The sequence below is a fragment of the Numenius arquata genome, chromosome W (genome assembly GCF_964106895.1).
Source record: "Numenius arquata chromosome W, bNumArq3.hap1.1, whole genome shotgun sequence".
In the NCBI taxonomy this organism is placed as follows: domain Eukaryota; kingdom Metazoa; phylum Chordata; class Aves; order Charadriiformes; family Scolopacidae; genus Numenius; species Numenius arquata.
Genome location: NC_133615.1, coordinates 974,672 through 1,001,186, shown reverse-complemented (window position 1 = coordinate 1,001,186; position 26,515 = coordinate 974,672). Strand labels below are relative to the sequence as shown.

At 45.1% G+C, this 26,515-nt stretch overlaps 1 protein-coding gene across 2 annotated transcripts in view; it reads right to left on the bottom strand.

Moving 5' to 3' along the window:
* Positions 1-26,515, bottom strand: part of LOC141476556 (transcription factor 4-like) — a 226,530-nt gene that overhangs the window by 151,910 nt on the left and 48,105 nt on the right. For both annotated transcript variants that reach the window (XM_074165245.1, XM_074165246.1), the window contains one exon: positions 2,265-2,326. In XM_074165245.1, coding sequence (XP_074021346.1) covers positions 2,265-2,326 — 62 coding nt within the window. The remainder of the gene's footprint in view (positions 1-2,264; positions 2,327-26,515) is intronic.

Sequence of the window (26,515 nt, the reverse complement as noted above, 5' to 3'; positions counted from 1 at the left end):
CTGCACGGGTGAGCGAGATGAGGTTCCTGGAATTTGGTGCTGGGCAATTCAGCATAAAGCCCTCTCTTGGCATCCAAGCCTTCTCGCCCGTAACACATGCGAGAAGAGCAAAGAAATACTGCTTTTAAAAACAGATTTAAAAAGCAAAACGTTATGGAGAAGTTTGTCATCTTAATCACCTCATTGCTATATACATGGACTGGACTGCAAGAAAAAAAATTTGATGTTTTTCTCAGTGGGTGTGGAAAGTAAATTCTTACTGAAAAGCCAACCCCGCTGCCCTGCACTGCCTTGGTACCCCTCAGCACCTCTCTGGGCATCAGCAGCATCAGGCGCTACCCGCAGTCAAGGATGTATAAAAGCCTCGCCAGGATCGGGCCACTAATTTTTTTTTTTTTTTTAAACACTCTTGGTGTAACCTCCTGCTTCGGGTCACTCAATCTTAAAAGCCAAAATCTTAAATTTAACTACAAATATTGGCCAAGCGCAGCACTCGTGTACTGGTTTGTTTCTTCGGTTCAGAACTCGGGAGAAACTCTCTTTCTCCCAAGGTGGAAATACCATCATCTTTTTACAAAGAGGGAGAGAGAGAGGGGTCAGGCCGGTTGCAGAATAACGCGGCAAGTTAATGCACAGCCCCGATTCAAACCCCAGAATTCTTCCCAGGCTCGTGCTCTTTCCTTTATCTCTCAAAACTTAATTGTACGCTCACATTCAAGTTTTTGCATGCATAAATAATTGTGTGTGCAAATTTCGAATTTACTTTTCAAAACATTTTTCTCTCGGAAGCAATACAAGTGTCAAGGAAAAAAAAAGGGATAAAAATAAAACCGACAGATGTGAGCAGTAATGACGTAATGGATGCTAAGCAGGATGGAATAAGAAAAGGTGTCGGGCTTCCCTCCCTCGGTGGCAGGGCCAGGGTCCCCCCTCATCGTGCCATAAATGGGGGGACCCCCCCGGGCTGCCAACAGCCACCGAAAACCCTCCGCTGGCCCAAGGTCCACCGAGGGCAGAACTTGCCCCGAGGGGGAAGGACGGACCCGGGATGAACAGCCAGACACTGGAGGGCAGGGAGCTCCCGGCAGCGCCGCTCGCGAGCCCCGATCCTTCAACGTTAATTAGAAAACAATTAAAAAGCAATTTAAACAAACTGTTTAAATAAGGGCATAAGTAAGAGCGAAGCCACTTTTTGCCCAGCCTAAGTGTACTTCACGCATTTGCGGGGAGTAAACAGAAATAATCAGCTCTTCCCTGCAGCCCCGAGGATGGGGGAAGCAGGGATGCTCCGGCTGGGGAGGGGGGATACGGGGACATCAGCAGGGCTGTCCCCAGCATCACACCACGTCGCTGCTCTGCTGGAAATAGCTTTTCTTCCCCACCAAAGTAACCGGCATCCCCATCCTGAGGTGGCTAAAGGATGTGGATAACTGTCCCCAGCCACAGTCGCCGTGACTGCCACCAGCTGTGTCACAAATCCCAGCCAACGCCGAGTCTCAGCGTGCCAGAGAGCGGCTCAGTGTCTGCCTTCCCCGGAGGGGGGTCCCACACGTAGGTGGGGACCATGCGAGATGGCCATGACATCCTCAGCGGTGTCTGGAGAGGTGGGCAAGTGGCTGGCAGCCGGGCCACCTCCCCAGAGCTCAGATGGTGCCAAAACACCCAGGACATCCCCTGCCCGAGGAGAAGGGTTCAAAACCCCCTGACCAGAGGCACGGAGGGGCTGAGGTTTGCTGCGGGGGGCGGCAGCCCTGGCACGGGGAGACAGACCTGGTAGCCCCTCTCCAGCTTTGCTGCCCTGAGCTCAGGCCCTGGGGTGGCTGTGGATGGCCATGGAGTGGCCGGCAAGCCCCGGCATGGGACAAGCGCCACCCATGGCGGGGGCACCATCCCTCTCCTTAGCTTTAGTGACACCCACATCCCTAAAAATCCAGCTGCAGAAAGTGAAACAGTCGGCAACAACATCTCTGCTCCACCTGCACTCTCGGCGGTAGCGGTGGCTGATATGGCCCCACAAGGAAAAAATGGTTAATTAATATTCTCGCTACCTGTTAGAAGTAGCGGAGCAGGTGCCAAATTCAATCACAGGATCAGGTTTGAATGTTCAAAAAGAAAAAAAAAAAGGCAATTTTCAAGAGAAGACAGGCTACGGCCAACTTTGCATGCCCATTTTTCCACGCAATCAGGTGTAAAACTCATATTTAAGATTGTAAATTTACATATGCAGTAAGTCTGGTTTGGGGAAAAAGATTAGATATACTTACCCTGGATGGACTAGGATGTCCTGTATTCCCCCAGGACCCTGAGCTAGTTCTGTCTTCTACATCTAGGGACAAAAAAGTTCTTTAGGCTTTATTGCAATAATTCTTTCCTTTTGTATAGGCACTTTTAAATTAATGTTTCAAATTAATCTCCTGTTGCCTTTAATTAAGAATCAGGCACAGGGCTACTCCGATGGTAGTGGCTTCTGACCCACTGCTTAAATTAACTCATTTAAATTCACAGCAGAAATGAACCGGACCCTCAGGAACCTGAGGTTTGAACATAAAAATTACTTCAGCGGCTCAGTGTTTCCCAACACTTTAAAAAGTGACTGTGCTGTACCCGTTAAAAGCCTATCAATTAAAAAAATAAAAATGCATAAAAATAGGTATTGTCAAACAGTAAAAAGAAAACAGGATAAACCAGACGAAAGCTAGAAGTTTAAGTAAGGCGCGTTTGGGGTAGATGTACTTGTAATCACACGCACGTTGGTATCTCAAGAAGAGAAAAGCCCGTTCCTAAAGCCAGAGCGGGTATTTCTGTCTTTTCCTCTATCGTTTGATGTCCCCTCCGTTCGAGAGGGTATCTCCAGGAATATCATGTCCCATTGCATATGTGTGAGGATGTGGGGAAACCTGCCGTTCAGGGTATGGACCACAGAACCAGGACTCCTACAAGTTCCTCCTCGATTTGCCACAAAAGACAGAAAATGGCAGGCTGAGACATTCCTTCTGTGCATTTTAGCTGCTGCAGATGACACCAAGCTGTGTGGGACAGTGACAGGCCTGAGGGACAGGGTACCACTCAGAGGGACCTGGACAGGCTCAGGAAGTGGGGCCATGGGAACCTCATGAGGTTCTACAAGGGCAAGTGCAGGGTCCTGTCCCTGGGTGGGAGCAACCCCTGGTGTCCATAAAGGCTGGGGATGAAGGGATGGAGAGCAGTCCTGCCAAAAAGGACTTGGGGGCACTGGTGGGTGAAAAGCTGGCCATGGGCCTGCAAGATGCACTCACAGCCCAGAAAGCCCCACGCATCCTGGGCTGCACCCCCAGCAGGGCAAGGGAAGGGATTCCGCCCCTCTACTACTACATTTTCCTTGACAAAAATCAGGTCATAGACACATTTTGCCTATGAATGCTCTCCACGTTTCACAATTCCCAATATTTCTTCTCCGACGCAACTATTTTTATTTTCCACTTTCCCCAAGTCTTTCCCATTATTGTCAATTAACCCAGTTTATTGGTATGAAAACTTCCCTGTAATATTGAACGTTCTTTCAAATGTGGAGCCCAACAAAAAGACCCAAACGGTGACTTCTTCCAGAGACACCCCAATCTATCTCTCTCGGGTACAGTGATGCGCACCTCCGGGCTGGCCACGCTACTTCTGAGGTTGCCCCAAGGCCCAGGAGAAGACCCCAGCTCAACTCCAGAGGCTCCCACCGACACAGAAGCAGAAGATGCTCCACAGTGCACTCAGGTACCCTGAGACAGGCTTGTGGAACCGCTGCCATCACGAAACCTTGACTGAAACAAGCTGGGAGGCTCCTGAGATTTTCCACTTGGCTAAAAACTTAATAGCCAAACACAACACGGGTTCAGCGAAGCGCTTGCCCACAGGTTTCATGGAAGCCTGTGAATAATTCCACCCAAATCAGAGTTCACTCCCATGTTAATTCAAGTAAGTGAGATCACTCGTGCTTAACGTTAATCACATCCTTTAGCCCGTTGATGGGCTGGACCGTACTGCTTAAATCCATTACTTTTTTTACTTACAGTATGTTAAATACGAGGAAATGTGATTGACATTGATCTAGAACAGTATTATTGCACATTTCAGTGCTATTTTCCAACTCACTCCTGTGTACCCACCAGCATCCTAATGAAATAATAATATCGCTTGCCTTTTGCCACGCACAAACAGTAGCTTTAATCTAATTGGAAAAAATACGTCTTTGGTCTTTGCTGGCTAGAGAAACTTTCTCCGGGTGCTGCCAAAGGCTACGCACACGAGCGGCTCCCGTCCCACCCGTGCAGTGGTTCATCCGGACTTCCAAGATCAGTGGGAACTTCCCTGGTCTGAGAACCAGATACGGTCATTAGCACTTTAAAATACGGCTGCTGTGACCAAATCTGGTTGATTTCCAAGATTAAAAAACACCACAAAAAACCCTAAAAACCCCTACACATTTGTATAGTTTAATACTTTCCCCCAATTACAATTCCTATTATCTCAGTAACAGATGAACGTGTTAATAGCACAAGACACTCTTAGGTAAATATTTAATTAAGCTCCAGAAAAAGAAAGAAAATGTGTATCATTTACCTGACAGATCAGATCAACCATTCTATTAGGTTAATTAGGCATATTTTTAAAAATCATTTGTGTTATGTAACAGGCAATTAACTCTGTAGAGCCCCGATCCATTGCCTGCTAAAAACCAGTGGATGTTATCCCATTGACTCCCATGGGCAACATCCCACCCTCGAGCGGAGCTTCCCAAATCCATGGACGAGTGGAACAGCTCAACCCTCGGCGGCAGCACTCGGGGAACCGGGTGACAGCTCCGAGTCCACCTCCAGAGAGGTGACAAAGCCAGCACCTAAGCTTCAACCCTGTTCCGTTGCACCAGCCCAGGCAAGGGGTGCACTCGGTTGCTGAGCTCTTCCCTTTGGGATCCCACCACTTGGCTCCAGCCAAGAGTCTTCTGTCACCTCTTAACAGATGCTGGGCTTATAGATGCCATTTAACCTACTCACGGTGCCTCTTTTTTGTCATGTTCTTCAAAAAATGGGGTTTTTTCCAGGCACAGAGGAGGGTCACCACGCTCCCAAAGATGCCCAGTGCTTTCCAGCAGCACATGGCAGTACTGGCTTCATGGCCAACTACTGGATGGTCTCAATGATGTGAAAGAAGCTATTTATGTGCTTACAGTAAAACACGCTTTTGTGGTGAGCTGAATTCCCCTGGCTGTCCTTTCTGGTATTCTTTGCTGCGTTACCCCTACTTCTCCCTCCAGCCAAGCACACCCATGACCAGAGGGCACTGTCAGATGCTTAAAATAACGCAGGAACACCAAGGACCTCAGGGCTGGGGTAATTCCTGGTCTCTGCAACCATCCCAGCCCGAGTCCCTGCGCACAGCCAAGACTAAGCCAGAAAGCCCTGCCGAGGCAGGGGGACACGCCGCCGAGCAAAGGACACTCCTGGGCAGGGAGGGGGACAGCTTTGGGGATGCATCGGTGGAAAACAGACATCATTCTACACACCCAAGATACTGTATTGGTTAGAGATTAGGAGACTAACCTCACAGAATAATTCTGTAAGATTTGCCTTGACTCCAAACTACTTAGGCATCTCCATTTTGGTTGAAAACTCCTTGCCCTTTACCTTGCTTTAATCTGAGCCCATGTCACACTCAAGGTCTTCCACCAAAGTGAAAAGTTCTGGACTCTGATCAGAAAACGACAAGCAATGGCTCTTGTGCCTTATCTTCAGGGGTCGCGTCTTAGCTTTCGACCAATTTTCTTTGTATTTATACTTAAATGTGCAAACTACACTATATTACTCTGCAAAACATCAATGAGAAGGCTTAATTAAGTAACACTGACAGATAAATCCATTTCTTTCGCAGTAATCAAATCAAAGCAGGTTGACATAACACAGGAACTTAATACAGTTATTCCCTTGTAATTGGAAAAAGGCCCTTTACTTCTCATTAAAGCAATCTTCTGGGTATTGGCATAATAAGAAGGCTCAGGGCTTTAATACTGCCCTATAAAAGCCCCAAGATACAGACCCCTTAAGCAAACATGCCAGATTATCTAATTCCTTGATCATAGTGGAACATGTAGTTATTGTTTTAAACTACTAATTCTTTATCTCAGCTACAGACAAAAAGGAGGAACTCGGTCTAAAACACGTATCACAGAGCTCTATAAAAATGCAAGCTCTAGCTGGGGAAAAAAAGATGCTTTTTCAACTGTACCCAGGATCTTCAGCTGGGAAATTGAGAGTTTAGGAAGAAGAAAATTGTTCTTGGACATAAACAGTTATAAAGAGCAAATAATCAAATACAGTTTTATCACATCGGTGAATTTGCTGGAAAGTATTTTTTCAGTGGAAGCAGAGCCGGTCAAAGCTTTCCCGCTGTTGGTGTGTTGGGACCACGCTGTCTCCCACTGCCCCGCTGTCACCAGCGACCTCCTACAAGCCCTCAGAGAGTCACCACGTCCCCCGCGGCCCACGAGCAGACACGGAGTGTCACCGGAGTGGGCTCAGCGCCCCCCTGAAGGGTTACGCCGGTGGCCTCGAAGGGGTGATGTGACGGGTACAAGCAGTGGATGGACAGATGGGCCTCTGCCCCTCACACGCCCGCTCCTTGTCTCTTCTCATCTTATTTACAAGCATCCTCTTGGTGCGAGCCATCCACGGGCAAAAGCCACCCAACTTCTGGCCCCCTCCAACCAGCCCGCAAATCAACAGCGCTTCTCCCTCACCCGAAAAGGAAGAAATAAAACCACACACCAAACCCTCACTAATTACTACCTAGTTAATCTAGCCCAGTTTAGTAATAATTTAGTATGACAGATATTGCAAGAAGGTTTGTAAGCTCCTAAACCTAATTCCAGAAATTTATTATGTGCCCGGTAAGTACTGCGACTTAGGTAATTAGGACAGCGAAACCCTAATGACACCAAAGTCAATGCAAAATTCTCCAGTGACTTATTCTCAGAGCTTGGATTTATCCCAGAGTGCATAAACTCGAACACATATGTCATTTTCCCCAGAATCTGGCTCCTGTAAATTAACCTCACTTAATGGCCGGCGTTAGGCAATGTGGCATTCCAAAAAGCAAATCATCACGGACAGATGTGGTCAGTTTTTCAGCATGCGATTCATACACAATTAACAGTGGGGTTTAAATAATGTAACTAAAGCTTCATTCAGCGTCTCAGAAGTTCTAACTAAAAGAAGTAAAACTGGCGTTTAGATGGAGGCAAACCATTCTGAGCTTTTTAAGCAAAGAACCTGGGAAAAGCACATTCAACTGAATCCAGAAAAGATGTTCAGATCGTGTTTGGCTGGATTCGAATCCTATTACCTCTATTAATGATCTGGGCCTTCAGAGAGGCCACCGATGCTTAAGGATGCAGCGAGAAGTCTGATTTTGGGGCCAAAACCTGCACTTAGGCAGCAGAATGAGGTCTGGAAAGTCCCCAGTTGAGCAGCCACCGAACCCTAAAAGCACTTTTCGGCAGCCTGCAAAGTTCTGCTTCCTGCACCGAGGTTCCCTGGACTTCTGAAAGGGGGAGGGACGCCCTGGGAGCCCCCAAGCAAGGACACGGGGCTCTGAGATCCTCCAGCTCACGCTCCACCCAGACCCCCTGGTGCTCCCCATCTGCTAAACAGACTCCAAACGTGCCCAACACACAGAGACAGGACCCAGTTCAGCAAAATCAGAGCAGATACCATCATGGTCCACCACAAATATTGAAGTTGGAGCACGCCAGCGTGCAGTCGATGGCAATTACACCTTCACCACCAGCTGTGCTTTAGAGAAGCATCAGCTTGATCATTAGGTGTCATTAAACAGCTCAGGATCTCAAAAGAATGAAGATGCTTAACACACGCCTCCCAGCTCCAGAAAAGGGAAGAAGTTTGGAATTAGGTGACCCAAAGGGCAACTTACTGCCTAATAAATGTAATTTTGAGGTTTTTTTTTCGCAGTAGGCCACTAGCTCAGACACACGGTGTGACTCCCTCGGACCAACACCTACTTTATTTTAAGGGGCTGTGATGCATAAACTGGAGACACCATGTAAAGGCCACTTGGCCTTGGTTGTAATGTCCAGTCCCTTGAACTTTCTTTGGTAAAAGTTTCCTTGAATCCTTTGAGGTGCTCCCAGAGACTTTAGAATTACAAAATTGGTATTTTTTTCTGGAAAAACACTCAAACCCAGAAAAAAAAAAACCAAACCAAACTCCTCTTTGCAGAAGTAATCCAAACAAATACTTGGGAAATCATCCCAGACTGTAGCAATAACACAGGACAATAAACTAGATGATTCTGGAATACAGTTTCATTTGAACCTCCCACCACCTCCAATAACAAATTTGGGCACATACGTAAAGACCTTAAAATCACAGGCCAGGAAACTATATTCTTGTGCTTTACTCTGTCAACAGCAACACGGATATCCCAGGCATTTTGCTCACAGAGACGGAGGGAAAATAAGAAAGGGAAGGCTCAAAGTAGCAAAAGTAACTAAGAACTGAAGTGTTACCAAAAAAAAAAAAAAAAAAAAAAAAAGGTGCCACTTGAAAGATTATACAGATGAAAAAAACCACACGTAAAATGGAGCATGCACCTGGTGTCAGAGACAGTAGCAGTCAGCCAGGAACTAGGCGAGATAACAGAAGGAAAAAGAGAAGAAGAATATATGTGTATATATATACACACACACACAATTTTGTTTCCTAAATGTTCAAATAGTAAAGTGAGCAGAAAGGGCAAATCCAGTTTTCACTGGCTAAACCTCCTTGCTATGAAAAGAGAGGGGTGAAATTCTCCTGCTGGGGGAGTTTGCCATTTGATTTCAATTAAGGCTAAACCATCGTCTTCGGTATTTGCGTTCCCTTCGTTCAGAATAAATGATACTTCACATTTAGAACGGCAACATTCAGAGAAACGGCACAATCAAAAATCCTGCCATTTAACAAACGTAGCGATACAGGTGCTGAGTGAGAAAAATCTGGCCTTTTTCTATCAGCTTCAGAACAAGAAATACAGAATTATGTTTCTTTAACTTTAACTCAGTTCCAGGCCATATTTTTTTTTTTACAGGGTCTGAATAAACTACGTATCAAGCCAAAGATAATACCTGAAGAACGGTCATTTCATGTGCAGAAGTGCAAAATAATATTTATTGCTATAATTATTTGTCTTTGTGGCTCTGAAAGAGAATTGCATTACTGTAATTCCAAAATACTGTAACGAACTTGGAAAATATTTGAACATGCAAGAGCATAAAAATGCTTAAATTGATGACTTTTTATTTTTTGTGACTAACTAGAATATATATTTCAGAGAAGTGTCGCGTTCCTGAATTTACCTATACAGCAGATGGGATCTGCTGTGGAAGACCAGAGCGAAAGGAAAATCTTCCAAATGCTCCTTGGGGAGCTCGAAGCCTAATTATTTAAGATGACTTTCCAAAGAAGAAAGGTAATATGCTGTAGTCAAAATTAATACATTTGCTTAACCTCCCTGAAAGTGCTGTAATGTGTTTGCCTTGGGAAAAGATGCCAAGGAAAATGGTGGTTCCTTCCCAGCACTTGACTCCTGCACACCAAGAGCGGGCGTCTCCTGGCCACCGTGCTCCTGGCAGGCAAGTTCCTTCTGCTTCAGCGCAAGGGTGGCTGGTGACACGCACCTCCCCATCCCTGGAGAGGTCCAAGGCCAGGCTGGGACAGGGCTTGGAGCAACCTGGTCTGGTGAGAGGTGTCCCTGCCCAGGGCAGGGGAGTGGGACTGGGTGGGCTTTAAGGTCCCTTCCAACCCGACCCATGCTGTGATTCTATGAAACGTGGCACAGGAGCACAGAGAAGGGTGACCAAGCGAGCTAAGAGCAGCGGTGGTGACAACTGAGGCGGACAAGAGGGGGAAGCCCACGCTTACCAGGGGAAAGGGTCTTCAGAGCTATGAAAACCCCTCCCCAGACTGGCTTTTACGATAGTAGTTTGGGTGACAGAGGAGAACCAAAGGATGCAGCCGGCAGCAGATGACAAGGGCAGGTTATGTGAAAGGAAAAGCCAGACCCTGTTTTTCTACCACATTAGTTCAAAAAAGCTGATGGTGGTTCTGCTCCTGGGCCAGGATAAAAAAAAAAAAAATAGTACATTAACCAACGAATGTAATTTTATATGGGATTTAACAGTCAAAATGTCCTCAAACGGGAAGGAAAAGGCCCGAGATCTCAACACAAAAGAGACTTTTCGTACACACGCCGTACTACCTCATGATTAGCATTTCTCATTGTATGAATTACAGTTGTGTCAAAAATGAGAAGGGTGGGAAAAATCCTAGACTCTAATTATGATTATCCTACTTAGACAAGTACGATAAACAGATACTTCGGGATTGCTATTTCCTCTTTGTGCTCTGAAGCACCTTACAAACAGTACGTCACAAACTGCTAATACCAATTAAGTTAAACACACTCGTTCGGGGGATTGAGACCTTTTCTGCTGATTTGTTTTTCAAAAGATTTTTTTTTTCCTCAGAGTATTATGTTTTTTTAAGAACTAACTAAGAACGAGCTCAACAAAAAGTGACAAAAACGCAGAAGAAGGATTAAAGAGAGATGGATCAAGGGAAGAGTAAGTTTAACCTAGACATTTAAAGGATCGGCAAATTTAAAATGCATATTCATTGATGCAATCTTTTTTGAAGATTTTGCTCTAAATATCATCAGGACACGATCGAAAAAAAAATAGAGAGGGAGGTGATGTGGAAGAAGGGCAGTATGAAGCTTGGAGATGAAAGAAGTAGTCGAGGACTGATTTCAAGAGAGAGAAGCTGGGAGATGGAGTCAAGAAGAAAAGCACAGACTGGGATGGGCCATGGAAACCAGTGAGGAAAACTTAAATACGAGATGGGAAACAATAATGGGATTTGTGAAGAATGGAAGGTGGGGTTAGTAGCAGACAATAGAGGGGAGGGTGACAGACTGCAGGCACGGCATGGGGAGACGTTGCACCACGTTCGGGCTTGAAGAAGGGAAAAGGAACAGACAAACCGTGAGTCCACACACCTCCAGCACGTGGGAAATGGCATCGAATTATCCTTCCCGTGACAAAGCAAGCATGGATTCAAAATGGAAAAATTCTACTACTTATTTGATAAACAATTTACTATTGGTTTGCTCAAGGGATTAGATACAAAGCTTTAGGGTTTTGGTTTTTTTCAAAGAAGTAGGACCAGCTGCCAGATATATACAATACACTTCAACCCCTGCTCTTAAAGCCACAAATAATTGGAAAATTCATTTGAATCAGCTGGTCATTTTCTTTTTCTGCCTGAATTTCCAAAGTCTATACAAATACCCAGGGACGGTCTGAGGCACCACTTGACAGCCTTTGCTGTAAAACGTCAACAGTGTAAACAAATCTAAACTGTTCCCAATCTTAATATTCGTAACAAAGAAAGGCATTGTCCTGCCGGCGGGTGAGGTCATAAAACCTCACATTGTATTTCGGAGAGTTACAAAAGCTATTTTCTAACACACTTATGACATAGACTTTGTGCTTGGAAGGACAGACGACTTTCACATAGCCAGTCCCTTGGCCCAACTTCAGCATTTATCCAGTTTGTAGCAGATCCGCTGGAACCATAAGCAGATAGGAAGAAAAAGTTCAAGGTTCTAGTTATATTGCACTTTCCAGCTTAGCAGGCTTGATTTTGTTCTTGTTTTGGAGAGTTTGGGGGTAGGGAGCGCTGTGGGAGAAGGGTTTCCTGAGCAAAATGGGTCTTTTTTTAACTTATTTCAACCTGACAGGAGATAGAGTTTAGTGGGAAAGCATCTGTTTCTCAGGACTCTTTCAGTTATAAAATGAATGTGGTTTATAAACTGGGGTTATCTAATTAGTTTCCTGTACATTCATATATACTCTATATTAGTGTTAAAGTATTTAATTCTTACTTGCACCCAATAACATAGAGCCCTCTGAAATTACAATAATTAATCCCACTGCTCCAGGCAAAGCGCACATGTTCTACACCATGACTTAAAAATACGTAAGAGCAGATTTACTTGAACTCTCCTTGTAGCAATAGATTACGAAGGTCTTGATACAAAGCAAATGGACATTTCGGTTCCCAACTAGTAACCACAGCCAAAAGGTGATGGATGGTGGAAACATTGATTAAAACCTACCCAAGGGCAGGCCACTTAGGATACGACAGCCAACTAGGAGACAACTGTGGACTTCTAGGAGGGCTCATCATGTATCCTCCTTGTTCTCCATCACTAACTTCTACACTGCTTTTTTCCCCCCTTTCCTGTCTCCCCCTTCTCCCACAGCAGCACCCCAATACACAGCACACGGTCCCTCCAGCTCTCTCCCAGTTCCAGCCCCAGCTTCTCTGGACTGCACGGCACCAAGGACCTCAGGCAAGACGGATAAGGGCTTGTATCCATATCTGCAAACATCTTTGTCACGTAGACCGTTGTCTTCTCTTGCAAATAACAGTCACCTCAACAATTCAACCATATCTCAGCCCCGCGCCCTGCCCAATCTGCCCACCAAGCTCCTCTGAAGACCTTCCCAAGACTGGTGAGAAACACTCAGATGCTCATCTCAGCTACGTAGCCCTGAGAAGGGCTAGTGACACCCAGAGTCAAAGGTTACCTTCTTATTTTAACATTCACTTTGTTCCCTTTCTGGGAGAAATCTGCATTGAGCTTCTAAATAAATACATTTTCCTTTTTTTTTTTTTTTTGCATGTTTGTGTAATCTAGGAGAACCGCAGCTTTGTAAGGAAAATCTGAGTGCAGCTAGAACGTTCTGATTTTCTGAGAGACACCCCCACGTGGTAAGACACACAACAAACAAAACACGGCTACATGTGGAAGAGAAAACCATTGCTGAAACTCAACTTAGAGACCCAACAACACATGAAAAATTTCATATTTAATCACCTTCAATGATTTTTTTTGTTTTAGACACCAAGTTTCTACAAGTGCCACTAGTCAGATATACAAATTAAATTTTTTTAATAGTTATTATATACTTATGAATGAGAAATGTTACGCTTCGGATATGGTAATATTTAGAGAAAATACCATCATACCAGAAAAGCCACTCAGAAGCCCCAGGTAATGGAGGAGAACATGCAGAAGTCGTCCCAGCTCCAAAGCCCTCCCTCTTCTGCTCCCCCAACGCCAGGCCTAACGCTACCCTTCGGTGAAGCAGCTCCTTGTGAAGTACGTGGTCCGATATTCTTGTCAGTGATGCAATGTTTAACATGTTGGATTTAATTTAACTCTTAATTAACAAAAATAATATACGAGGAGTTTGATTTACAAGGAGCGCCCCTCACACAAATTGCTAAAATAAGCTGAATAATGGTATGGAATAGCATTTAATAATTTGCTACCCAGTTACACTGCATTAGTAATCTCATTAGGAGTTGGCAGCGATGCTGCAATATATCACAACAATCTGGGGAGGGCACCAGGGCTCCCACGAGGCAGGGGAAAAGAACAACCAGGTTAATGCTCCGCTCCTATACGTTCAGGAGATTATTTCATGGAATAAGTCAGTCCAATAATTTATAGCATCATGTAGACAACGGCACATTTAGCACACGGTAGGTACTCGCGTGAAAAACTGTCTGCCCTGATTTGGAAAGGAAAAAAAAAATGCTTAAAATTATGTTCTTAAACCTGCTGTAGGCAATTTAACTATGCAATTTTATATTTAAATATAAATATAGAAGAAGAGACCCGCTGCCTTCAGCGGCAACCTGGGAAGCAGCGGGAAGATGGGCATTTTCAGAATCAGGTAACATGTTTAGATGCTGAAATAGCTCATTAAAAACTTAATCCAGGTACCTGCGGTTTAATCCAGGGACTTCTATAAAAACCAGGGTCCTGCCATCTGAGCAGGACTGGATGAAACCTGGCACAGAAGAGCTCGGTCTGGGATAACTGGGAACTGGCCTGGAGACCTGACTCTGCAAACAGACTGATGGTAAAGGTGCTGCAAGAACAGGGCTTTTTCCTACATGTTTTTGAGTGACAAATAATATTAATAAAAAAATGTTACTATTTGTTTTCACTTGTGTGCAATTTTGCTTGGACTTATTCTATCCCTAACTAGTAACTGTTAGAGTTGACTAGTGGCTTTGAGGTTGTAAAAGCAAATAAACACAACTCATAATTAATGGAAGCAAATCCAGTGGCCTTAATTCCTCTCTTTTCTACCTGAAAAATCTCAAAGTAGAATTTTGCTCTGCTCCGAGGGCTGGAGCCCCTCTGCTGTGAGGACAGGCTGAGAGAGTTGGGGGGGTTCAGCCTGGAGAAGAGAAGGCTCCGGGGAGACCTTAGAGCCCCTTCCAGTCCCTCAAGGGGCTCCAGGAAAGCTGGGGAGGGACTCTGGATCAGGGAGGGGAGCCATAGGACGAGGGGGAAGGGTTTGACACTGAAAGAGGGGAGATGGAGCTGAGATGTGGGGAAGAACTTCTTTGCTGTGAGGGTGGTGAGAGCCTGGCCCAGGTTGCCCAGAGAAGCTGTGGCTGCCCCATCCCTGGAGGGGTTCAAGGCCAGATTGGACAGGGCTTGGAGCAACTTGGTCTGGTGGGAGGCGTCCATGGAACTGGATAATTTCTAAAGGTCCCTTCCAACCCAAACCTTTCTATGATTTCTGCAGCTTCCCCTCTGCTATGAATCACCCCTCCCGCAGCAGTAGCCCTGCGGGTGACTCGATGGCTGAAGGCTGGCTTCTTCCTTCATTAGGAAGAAGAAAAAACTGAAGAAATAAATAATATCAACCATTTAAAAAAATGCAAAAAATTTTTTTCCACTTAAGGGCAGGGAATAAATGCAGCTAGTTGCCTTTGAATGGAGAGTTGAGAACGGGGAGTGCATCTGTTGGAGCTGTTTCCTGCATGCGCTTCGATAGGATGCTGTTATCTAAACCAGATTTTTTTTTTTTTTTTTTTTTTTTTTTTTTTTTTTTTTTACAGACCACACCAGCAGCTGGGGTTTGTACCTCTCTGGCCAGTACATGACTGGTTAATTCCCAATATTTATGTTTCTTGGAAACAGAAAGATTAGCTAGGAATGTGTAACTGGAAAAACTTGAGGTTAAAAAAAAAAAAAAAAAAACCAAACACACACCACACACACTCAACCAAAACACAACCCCCACCAGTTCAGCTCATCCTCCAAGGGGCTGCTGCTAAAAGTCACAAATTCTACCCACCGCGGGGAACAGGAGATACCGGCCTGATTGCAAACCCCAAACATCCCATGAAAGGGAAATCAAACAGAAACAGCAGAAAACCCATCTAATGAAACTAAAGGACCTTTTCTGCTAAACTTACAGTCTTTGGATGACAGCGCTTTAATTTAAGGCTGCTTTAGAATGACTTCATCTATATGAAAATGACATTAAAAGTGCCCTAGATGTATTTGCATTTAAAGTGTATTATGACAGCCCTTAGCAAACACATTCTATTTACTGGACACTTGCTATCGTAAGACAATCCATATGTTTCTGGGCAAAGAATATCAACCCACAAGGGGAAAAAAAAAAAAAATAAATCTACCAGAAATCAATTCTACAGAAATTTTAAGTGATCTATTAGACTGCAGTGCAAAAGGATTTTTAAAGCAAGGCCAGGGAGTTTGTTATCTTTTCAAGGACACGCTGGGACATCACCTGGCTTAATCCCCCCAGTTTAAGGAAGCCTTTGGGGATGAAGATAAACCACTGGCAAACGGTTAGCGATGGCAAACTACTAGCGCTTGGGCCATGTGAGGCCCTGGTACAGGCTTCCAACAACCACCACCATCCCTAAAGCCTCCTAAAATTCATTTGACATAGTTGGTTAAAAGCTGTACATTTGAATAGGATGAATTTGGTGGCCAAGAAGGGGCTCTAGATACGTAGTTATCTCAACAAACTGCCTAAGCACGGGTATATTTTCTTTCCACTCTTTCACCCTCAGACTTGAATTCACAAGGAGCGAGACAGGGACAGAGACACCTCAGCCCCAGGTACATCCTCTATCCGATGGCCATCGGCGTGCAAGGTTTCACACTGAATTTCCAATTCTGCAATTCTCCACAACTCTCACAGCTGGAGAACACGAACCCCACAAACCTATTTTCTGCGCATGCCTCAATTATTTCAGTGTCCTGGCTAAATGAGTTCCTCACCGCAGCAGATGCGGATAGACCTCGTATAAAGAAGAACTACTTAAACTTCAGCATTTAGCGAAGTTTCCTGGGGAGCATCCCCAGATGCTGCCTTGCCCTGCTCCCCTGGGGACCTGGCCAGCTGCTGGAGTCCCCAGGGGAACATGGGGGCTCTTCTCCAGAGATCCATCCCAACACTGGAGGGGTTCGAGGCCAGGCTGGATGGGGCTTTGAGCAACCTGGTCTAGCGGGAGGTGTCCCTGCCCAGGGCAGGGGGTTGGAGCAAGATGATCTTTAAGGTCCCTTCCAACCCGAACCACCCTGTGATTCTATGAACCTCCCGAGGTCCTGGGGCTCCAACCCTCTGTCTCCACACTCAGAGCACTGTCCTGGGTCTTCTGACACACCAAGGGAGCAGAGAGGACATGATGAAGGCACACGGGAGCCCCACACTGAGCTTTCCCATGCAGGTAGGACAGCTCGGGTTCCTGAAGAGCCATCTCTGTTCAAAGCTAGCAAATAAAGTATTTAACTATTGCAATAAACGTGCTAAGCGTGCCAGAAGACAACGTAGTCACGCTCAACGCTCTTCCCAGATTTGGTATTATTTGTAATGTTACAATAGTGTTACAATATGATACATAAATCTCTACTTTTCCCCCTAAAATGACTATTTCCAAAGTTTCCACGAAAGCTTTTTAGGCTTCCCTCGCTATTTGAGGGACTGAATCCTACTCTTCCTTGTGGACCTGTTTTGAAGCTGCACCCAGACCCCTTATGACAAGTCAGAGAGACCCAGTAATATATACTGATTACATGAGTTTCAAGCACCTGACTTGCAAAAGATTGACCAAAAGCATTCCACCACGGGTCAAGAATCATCTTTTATTATCACTCTGATGCAGTGGGCTGGATTTTCCTTGGGCTGAAAACCCCTCCTTTCTAAAATACCTGCTGGAGTCCAACCAGAAGCTGACGCAGGAGTTGGGTTCAGCAATGTGTGGTACGACCTAAGAGCTTAACTCATGATTGCTTTAAGTGAAACTTGCTTTCTTCACTTTCTCCCGTTTCTTTAGTTTTTACGATGCATTAAGACCAGCTCGTGGGGTTTGGGGTTTTTTTTTTGTTGGTTTTTTTTTTTTTTGCTTTTCACGGCAAGCAAAAGTTGGAGATTTCCTTTTGGTTAAGAAAAGAAAAAAAAAAAAACCCAAACAAACGCCAAGATAATTGCATCGTTTTTTCCCTGGCCAAGTTAAACACCAAATATTGAGTCTCATGGTGCAATGTCAAATTGGCAACACAGCACAGGAGGGTCATAACTTAAAAAAAACAACCCTGTTATTCCCTTTCCACTGTTTATAACATCTTGGGTCCAGATCGCACTAATAATTAGGCACTTCATGAACAAGAAATTCCATTCCCTATATCCACAAGGCATCAGAGAACATCTCCAGTGAGAATTACATGTTTTGTCTAAAATCTTTCTATACGTTATACATAGAAAGAACAAAATATGGAAACACCCACAAATAAATAAATCTGTTTAAAGGCTTTAAAAGTCACCCCCTTGATGCGAGAGCTGTATTTTAAACATTTCCTGCAACATCCCAACACATGGGCTCAGTTCCAAAGCAATGTTTCCTGTTTCAGCTCACCAGTATGTCTCCCAGTGAAACTGGAACACTTTACCGATGGAAAAGAAAACGCAAGTGCAATCACACGCCCTCTTCAAAAGAACGGATAAATAATATAGGTATACATATTTATCAACTGAGCAAGCTTTGAGAAGAAGAAAAAGGAAGAGAAGGAGCAGAGAACTACATTTATGGCTTTTTTTGCTATTTAATATTTACACAAAGAAAAATCTGTTTGTCTTCAACGACGCCACAAATCAGTGACGATGCATTTAGATTTGGGCATTATGTAGCAAAAATAAATGCCATTTTCTTAGTCCAAGCTGTGTAAAATCCATCACATATTACACCCTTGGAGTTTGCTCAGGTACTTGAAGAGGGGTAAGCAGAAGAGGAAGGGCAACTTTTAATTCTGGTATCGCGGCTGTACCATCCCTGTGACGGAATGTCCCCGCCGCCACGCAATAAACCTTTCTCCAGGAAATGAGTACAACACCCAGACAGGGGAACAGCACAAACAGGTTATGATGACAACTGAATCGGATGCGGAACGCTTTAAGTGCCTACTAACTAATTCTGCATTGTAATAGGAAAGCTTAAAAAAAAAAAAATAAAAAAAAAAGCATGACATCCCCATGAATGCCAAATTAATTCATTATGATCAGTGCTACCACAATGAACACCAAATTAATTCATCACTGTAGAACACACAAAGCACTACCCACTCCTTCTGACAAAGAAAAGGATGGCTGTCCTCAAAAGATAGAACATCCGCGGCCGCAGGTACGGCTGACCATGGGTACAGCGGCTTGCTCACGCGCAAGGAATCCCTCCCTACACCCAGCATCCGTCCGTCTGTCCATCCACCCATCTACACCTGGGGCTGGGGTTAAACATAGACTGAGTGCTGCTCGGCCTCCGCCAGCTGAGGAACGGGGCTGCCTTCAACACACGGCACACGCTCTTTTACCCCAAATACAAAGAAACCTCCTTTCTTCAAATCTGATGATTTCATTCATTTTCCCAAGGCTTCCTGTTCTCCTTACAGGATAACAATGAACACTAAGTTTATCTGCAAAACCTCTTCAGTCTTCAATATCTGCCCTGCATAGCACCTCGTATCGCACATATTCAGACTATTAGGCCTTTTCACTGGACTCTTCTGAGGTGCCATAACTCCACTGTATTTGATAAAATGGAAGCCTGAGAATTAATATTTGTCATTTCTGGGAAACTTCCACTCTTCCAGGACCAGCTGAAGCGTGACTGCAAAACCTTTAAAGTTTTTGCCAGGGATAACTTACCTAATGGCAGCGTTTGATTTGGAACGGAAAGATCACTGAGCGAGGGGCTCTTGAAGCCGTCCTTCCTCTCCCACCTTCTGGGGCTCTGCCCTTTGCTCAGGCAGCAGCTGCTACTTCTCAGCCTGGCCATATGCTCGTAAGACTCTCTCGCTGTTCCCAAGAAGGCCACAATCTCTTTGCAGGGGAACTCATTAAAAAAATAAATAAATTTAAAAGCCACCGGTAAGGGAAGGATGGAAGCAGTTTCAGCATCTCATCCTTCTCACCGGACTCGAGGCCCGGGTGCCCCATGAACATTAGGGAAAGCAGAGGCTCCCACAGGGAAATTCGCCAAAAGGAGAAGTTTCAGCGCATCACTGGAAAGCCTCTGTCTTTAGATCATCATTCAAGGCATCTCTCTAAATCACAAAGGCTTTGGAGAATGCTGCTGAGAATTAAACCTGGGAAAGAGTCCATGGCTTTCTGAAAGGTGTTTGGAGCAAATTCTCTACTTTTTCACCTGATGGGTCATTAAGAAAGAAATCTTCCTTCAAGGTATCCTATGAAATGAAGTTACAGCGTTTAAAACTGCAGAGATGTGAAACTGAGTAAATTACGTCCCTCCGCCAAGCAAGCATATACTCGACAATGTCTTACTGGAGCATGTTATACCACTCCGATTAAATATTTTTTCCTGTTATGTACCTTAACACTATTGAGCGAAAAACAACCACAAGCTCAAGAGATGGAAATTTTACTCCCACCATGTCTAGATACGAGTTCCTCTCAGGACATCCTACCTCCCTCTTAGTTATTAAATTTGTTAATAGGAAGAGTTTTTCTAGTAGAATTTGGATGAAAATTTTCATCCTTCCTCCCCTCTCTCCCTTCTTCCCTTCACAGCATATTTTGCTAAGCCAGAAAGTGAGAATCCAGCCATCATCCCCAACCCAAACCTGGCTATCTCTAACGGTAGCGATGCCAGCTAAGCTCCTCGTCTTAGAAGAACCGATTCAAAAACCAGAGCATTATGTCCTTTAGAGGATCCAAAGATTATTTTCAGAAGTGCTGATAAGAGGCAGACGCCGGTTGAAGAGCCCACTGCAGCGGAACTGTGTGCTAGTTCATTTCAGCACATCCTGTTTACAGCCTGTGCTACTTTCTAAGTCATTCAACCATGACAATTGTTGTCCTTCTGAATATGTTAATTGTGATATTTTTATACAGCTCCAGAACATATTTACAGACCACAGCAGACTTTCAACAACAATGAAACTTGTAAGCAGTAAATATAGGACAATCATCCAAAAACAACCAGCTATCCTTCAACACATCTTGGCATTTGGGACACCATCTCCATTCAAAACATATGTCAGAGAAAGCTCAAACCAAATGAGGTGCTTCTCTTCCTTATGCTTTTGGTTTCGTTGCGATTTAAAGGCTTGCCATATACCTCCGGCGATGCCGTACAACCTTCTCCTGCCCGGGGTGGTTGATCTCCGCTCACTCCCCATCCACCTCACAAAGGGAGCGGGCAGGAACCCACTAGATGGTTTCCATCAGCCCAATGGTTGGGTTGGCCAAGAGCATGAAGACGCGGCCCTGGCAGTGGACACCTCTGTGACCCAACCTGGCCAAGAGCTGAAAGCCACCATCTAGTATTCCCCCTACACGTTTTACCTTCATAAAACACAGGGCCCCTCTTCCACCGAGGTGTTGGCAGCATTTTAGGGTATTTCCGATTGCGACAAACCCACCCACAGAATCAGAGCCGCAGCGAGAGGCACAATATATTTTAATTATACATGTTTACTTTAGAAGAAAGTAAACAAAGAGAGATCAGTTTAATGAAAAGAGACTAACATAATGGAAGCAGCTGGAAGATATTTTTTTTTGTATCCCAATTGCTATTTCTTCCCTTCTTTAAAGTTACTTGTGTCCCCAAATAAAGCAATTTTTTTTTATATATGACACAAATCTAAACCTTTTTTCTTTGTACACTGAGCACAGGCACCAATGCAAGAATCTCAATATTAAAAATTCTGAAGTGTTATGAAGTCAGTATATTTTCCCCCACTTAATTTATTCAAGGTTTCTCTTTAAAAAAAAAAAAAAAAGAAAATCACTATAAATTTTCAGCTCTAGTGGCAAAAGATTTATTGGTCTTTGTACTTCATTAAAGGTTTTTTATAAAGTCATGTTTGTTCTTTTGAGTAGCAAATAAAACTACTGAAAAGGGCAGGTTGGATTTTAAAAGAGGCAGATATGACCTAAAGGGAACACATTTTACTGTAGTGAAATAAACTGAGGAAACAGTTTGCAGATTAAAAACCCCTTAAAAGGAAGCATCATCTTTAGAGAAAAAAAAAAAAGAAAAAGAAAAAAAAATCTTTGCTGAGGAAAACAGCTGGAAACAGGAAGCTTTTGTGCTTTCATCCTGCCTGCTTTGATACCACCGCAGCCCCGTATCATAAAACGGCAAAGAGCCTGATGTCAGCTGCAGCTTATTTCAGCGGCGCAGGACGGGGCAGGGGGGAGACGCTTTGTGGAGTGGAAGCAAAACCATCCACAGCCCAACAGAGGAGTCTACACACACGTATACATACACACACACCCCAAATGTATAGGTATCATCTTTGACAAATTGACCGAACAGGGAAAATGAGTGCAGCTTCATGATCTCTTCCAAGCCACAGAGAACAGCACCTTGTGCTCTGCAGTCTCAGCATTGCTACGATTTTTTTCTCCTGGAGAAACAACTCCCTCAGTGTCACTTCTCCCATGACAGTCGGATGGTGTGTACGTGCCTCTTCACACCTCAGAACTCCGACTAAATGCCACTGGGTGTTTTTCCCAACAGGATTCCTTGAAACTCAAAATTGCAAGCTGTCATTTTGCTGAGTGATGCTACCAGCTTCTCCATCTCAGAACTTCTGAGCCACCTTCTCCCCAGCTTGGAGCCACGGAGAAGCTGCCTCCCTGGTGTTCCATCCATGCCTCTTCCCAGACACGCTTCGCAACCCAACTCTTATTCATACAGGACAAGTAAGACACGGCAGGAAAATATGACACAAAACCTTCCAAATCTACTATAAACTTGGGCAAGGCAGCAGCATTTTCTTACTCTTTCCAGGCAACTAACCAAGGATGTTCTTCTCTCCCATTTTTTTTTAATGCTTTCCCTTATGAAAGCGTTTCAATACTCTGCGTGACGTTCCACAAGAAAACACGAGGTATATACACAGGGACTGACAACCTTCAATTTGAAACTTTCCATTAATGGAATTAATCATGTTTACACAACTTCCTGCTGTTAAACTTATTTCATATCCTCATATCTTTCATCCAAGCTATTTCCCCTACCAAGAAAAGAACAAAAACTTCCCCAAGGGCACGGGATCGAGTCAATTGTTTGCAGTAAATGCTCTCTCCTGCTGTCTCTCTCTCTGTCAGCCCATTTCGGATGCTCCGAGCCACAGCCAGCAAAGGTTGCTGCTGCTCCACTACTACCTGTCATCTTCTGACTCCCAGCCCCTGTTCTTCTGCTCCCAGTCAGACCATCGCTGGTCAGAGGTGGCTTTTCCCCCCAGGCAGCAGCAGCACTGGGAATTGATATAAACTATACCCATTTCCCAGCTCCCCAGATGGGAAACAACTCACTGACCATAGTCTTGATACTTTCACTCTAGGTCTTCTGGCAGCCAGAGAAGAAATGCCACCGTGTCTGAGCCTATAGAGAAAATAGCCCTAAGCTACACGAGGAACGTCTTCTCTGCTTGAACATACAGAAGGTATCCCTATTTTATATCTCCACAGCCTCTACAACAGGCCAAGTCATTTCGATGCCAGCAGTGGGCAGGGCACCAGCGTTCATATAAAGAATCACAGAATGATACGGGGTTGGAAGGGACCTCTGGAGATCATCTAGTCCAAACCCCCTGCCAAAGAAGGTCCACCAACAGCAGGTTGCACAGGAACGTATCCAGGTGGGGTTTGAATGTCTCCAGAGAAGGAGACTCCACCACCTCCCTGGGCAGCCTCTTCCAGGGCTCTGACACCCTCACAGGAAAGAAGTTCCTCCTCATGTTTAGGTGGAACTTCTTATGTTCAAGTTTGTGCCCGTTCCCTCTTGTCCTGTCCCTGGGCAACACTGAAGAAAGACTGGCCCCATCCTCCTGACACCCACCCTTGAAGTATTTAGAGGTGTTGATCACATCCCCCCTCGGGCTTCTCTTCTCCAGACTCAAAAGACCCAAGTCCCTCAGCCTTTCCTCATCAGAGAGATGCTCCATGCCCCTCAGCATCTTTGTAGCCCTCTGCTGTCCCCTCTCCAGCAGTTCCCTGTCCTTCTGGAACTGGGGAGCCCAGAACTGGACACAGGACTCCAGATGGGGCCTCAGTGACCAATACATTACCACCACAAGGTAACACACCAACTTTCTGAAGCTTAAAAGCATTAGGGTCTTGAGTTCTGGTTTTGGTCCACTCATCTGTGGATGGTGGACCTACAAATGTATATAAAGCCATACAAAAACACCCACAGGGATTAAAGTAAATCCAACTGATAACAAAATAGAACTTTGCATACGTTGCATAACAAGTCTGCTTTATGAGCACTGAGTTTGCAGTATTGTCCCCTAAGAACAAGCAATTATGGAGGTGAAGAAAGGTAATGGCTTTAAAACAACACACTAATCCCAATATTAGTGCCTTGGAAAGGGAAAACTGCCAGGAATTTGGAGTAATGCCCAGTTATCTGTCTTACCTTCAGTAATAAAACTGTACTATAAACATGAGCAAGAGAGTTAGGATACACTTTAACCTTGCTTTTTTTTTCTTTTTAAACTATTCTTTGTAACACAAGTGACAATCTACTGGCTTTGAAAAAACCCTGTAGATATTCATCAACGTGCCAACACAAAGCCTTTTATTTAGTATATATATTTTAAAGGTCTAGTTTATTTCACTCCCATGAATGACTTTAATTCTTGAATCACTTTAGCTACTGAAATAAAAAAAAATACTGCAAGAAAACCCCAAACAACGCTGGAAATGGCAAGAGCTGACTCACTATTCTGAGACCGAGGGATTTCTGTCTGTGAGCCACATCTGAGGAGCTTCAACCCTAGTCTCTATGACCTAGGGACACCTCTCGCCCTGGTTCCACCGTACCTGCCCGCAGAGGGTGGTCCTTCCCTTACCCTCACCCCTCCCTGGGAGGAAGGGGATGCTCTTACCCCGGCTGGTGGCTCTGGGACCAGGTTTGGGGGAAAGGAGAAATGATGGTCCAGATTTAGTCCGAGGCCTGCCATTACTTTTTAACACAGGAAAGAGTTTTGGCAAACACCTAGAGATAGCCCCGAAAAAATCAGAGACACAGAGTTTGCACTTCAGTCCTTGAGTGGAAGCGTGTGCATACGTTAAGGATGTCTCTAAGGATGCACAGGACATCTGATTTCCTAGAATTTTACTGCTTCAGCTTTAGTGACACTGGTGCCAGTCTCCTCCCAGTCGGCACAACCAGTGGAATTAGACTGTCAGCCTTCACAATATTGTGTCACTTAAACACTTTTATTTTAGAGAAAATTTGTCACTAGCTTCCTGTTTTTCATTTCACTAAGTGTCCTCTGTTACGGTTAATCAAACCAAGCAATAGAGTCAGTCCCCAAACGCGGGGGACAAGCTTCCTCCTTACTGGTGGCCCCACCTGGCAGATGAGGGGCTCTCGGTCAGGAGCTCTCAGGGCACCACATTCCCCAATGTGCTTCTACTTGAGCATACACAGAGCTCTCTGCGCACAAATCACACCCACTGATTAATCAGACCCACTTATTAATCCGGGAGATACCATAGCTGATGCATTGCAACATCAAAAAGGTATAAAAAAAAATTATAAATCTATAATGACCAGCTTTAGCTGCCTGTTTTCCTGTAGGCGCCTAAGCCATCATTCAATAGCTGCAAATAAAATTATAGCAGCAGTTTGTTTACAAGCAACATCACAATTGGAACAATAACAGACTAGTAACAAAAACAACAAAAATAAAATATGAGTCAACTTGTTCTTTGCCAGACTGAGGTCTCAAGATGGGCTTGTTCTGCCCCTTGGGAATCCCAGCGCTATAAGCACAATAACAGCAGGACATGCCTCATTTCCTTCAACCGCTCAACATGGCTCTCGCCGAGATGTTTGTAAACTTCCTTCCTCTCCGCATCAGGCTGTCAAACTGTCGTCAGTTCTCGGGCCTAATAATATCCTGTTGATGCCTGCACAGATCAACTTCTTAAAAAATAAAAAGGATGGATGTGCCTTCGTGCAGGCGCGCATCAGTTAAAACGAACAACCCGGCACCAGACCCGCGGAACTCGCTGCAGCTCATCACTCTGAGGAGCCCAAAGGGAGCCAAAACCAACAGTGGAGTTGGAATTTCATGATGGAGAATAAATAAAGCTCCTAAATAAATTGCTTCAGTCACAGAACCACAGAATGGCAGGGGTTGGAAGGGACCTCTGGAGATCATCTAGTCCAAACCCCCTGCCAAAGCAGGTCCACCTAAAGCAGGTTGCACAGGAACGTATCCAGGTGGGGTTGGAATGTCTCCAGAGAAGGAGACTCCACCACCTCTCTGGGCAGCCTCTCCCAGGGCTCTGCCACCCTCACAGGAAAGAAGTTCCTCCTCATGTTTAGGTGGAACTTCTTACGTTCAAGTTTGTGCCCATTCCCTCTTGTCCTGTCCCTGGGCACCACTGAAAAAAGACTGGCCCTATCCTCCTGACACCCACCCTTGAAGTATTTATAGGCGTTGATCACATCCCCCCTCAGGCTTCTCCAGACTCAAAAGACCCAAGTCCCTCAGCCTTTCCTCAGCAGAGAGATGCTCCATGCCCCTCAGCATCTTTGTAGCCCTCTGCTGTCCCCTCTCCAGCAGTTCCCTGTCCTTCTGGAACTGGGGAGCCCAGAACTGGACCCAGTGCTCCAGCTGGGGCCTCCCCAGGGCAGAGCAGAGGGGGAGGATGACCTCCCTCCACCTGCTGGTCACACTCTTCCTGATGCCCCCCAGGATGCCATTGGCCTTCTTGGCCACAAGGGCACATTGCTGGCTCATGGGCATCCTGTTGTCCACCAGGACTCCCAGGTGTTTTTCCTCAGAGCTGCTCTCCAGCAGGTCAGCCCCAACCTGTCCTGGTGCAGGGGGTTATTCCTCCCCAGGCGCAGCACCCTACACTTGCCCTTGTTGAATTTCATCAGGTTCCTCTCTGCCCAAATCTCCAGCCTGTTCAGGTCACACTGTATGGAGGCACAGCCTTCTGGTGTGTCAGCCACCCCCCCAGTTTTGTATCGTCAGCAAACTTGCTGAGGGTACATTCCATCCCTTCATCCAGGTCATTGATGAATATGTTGAAGAGGAC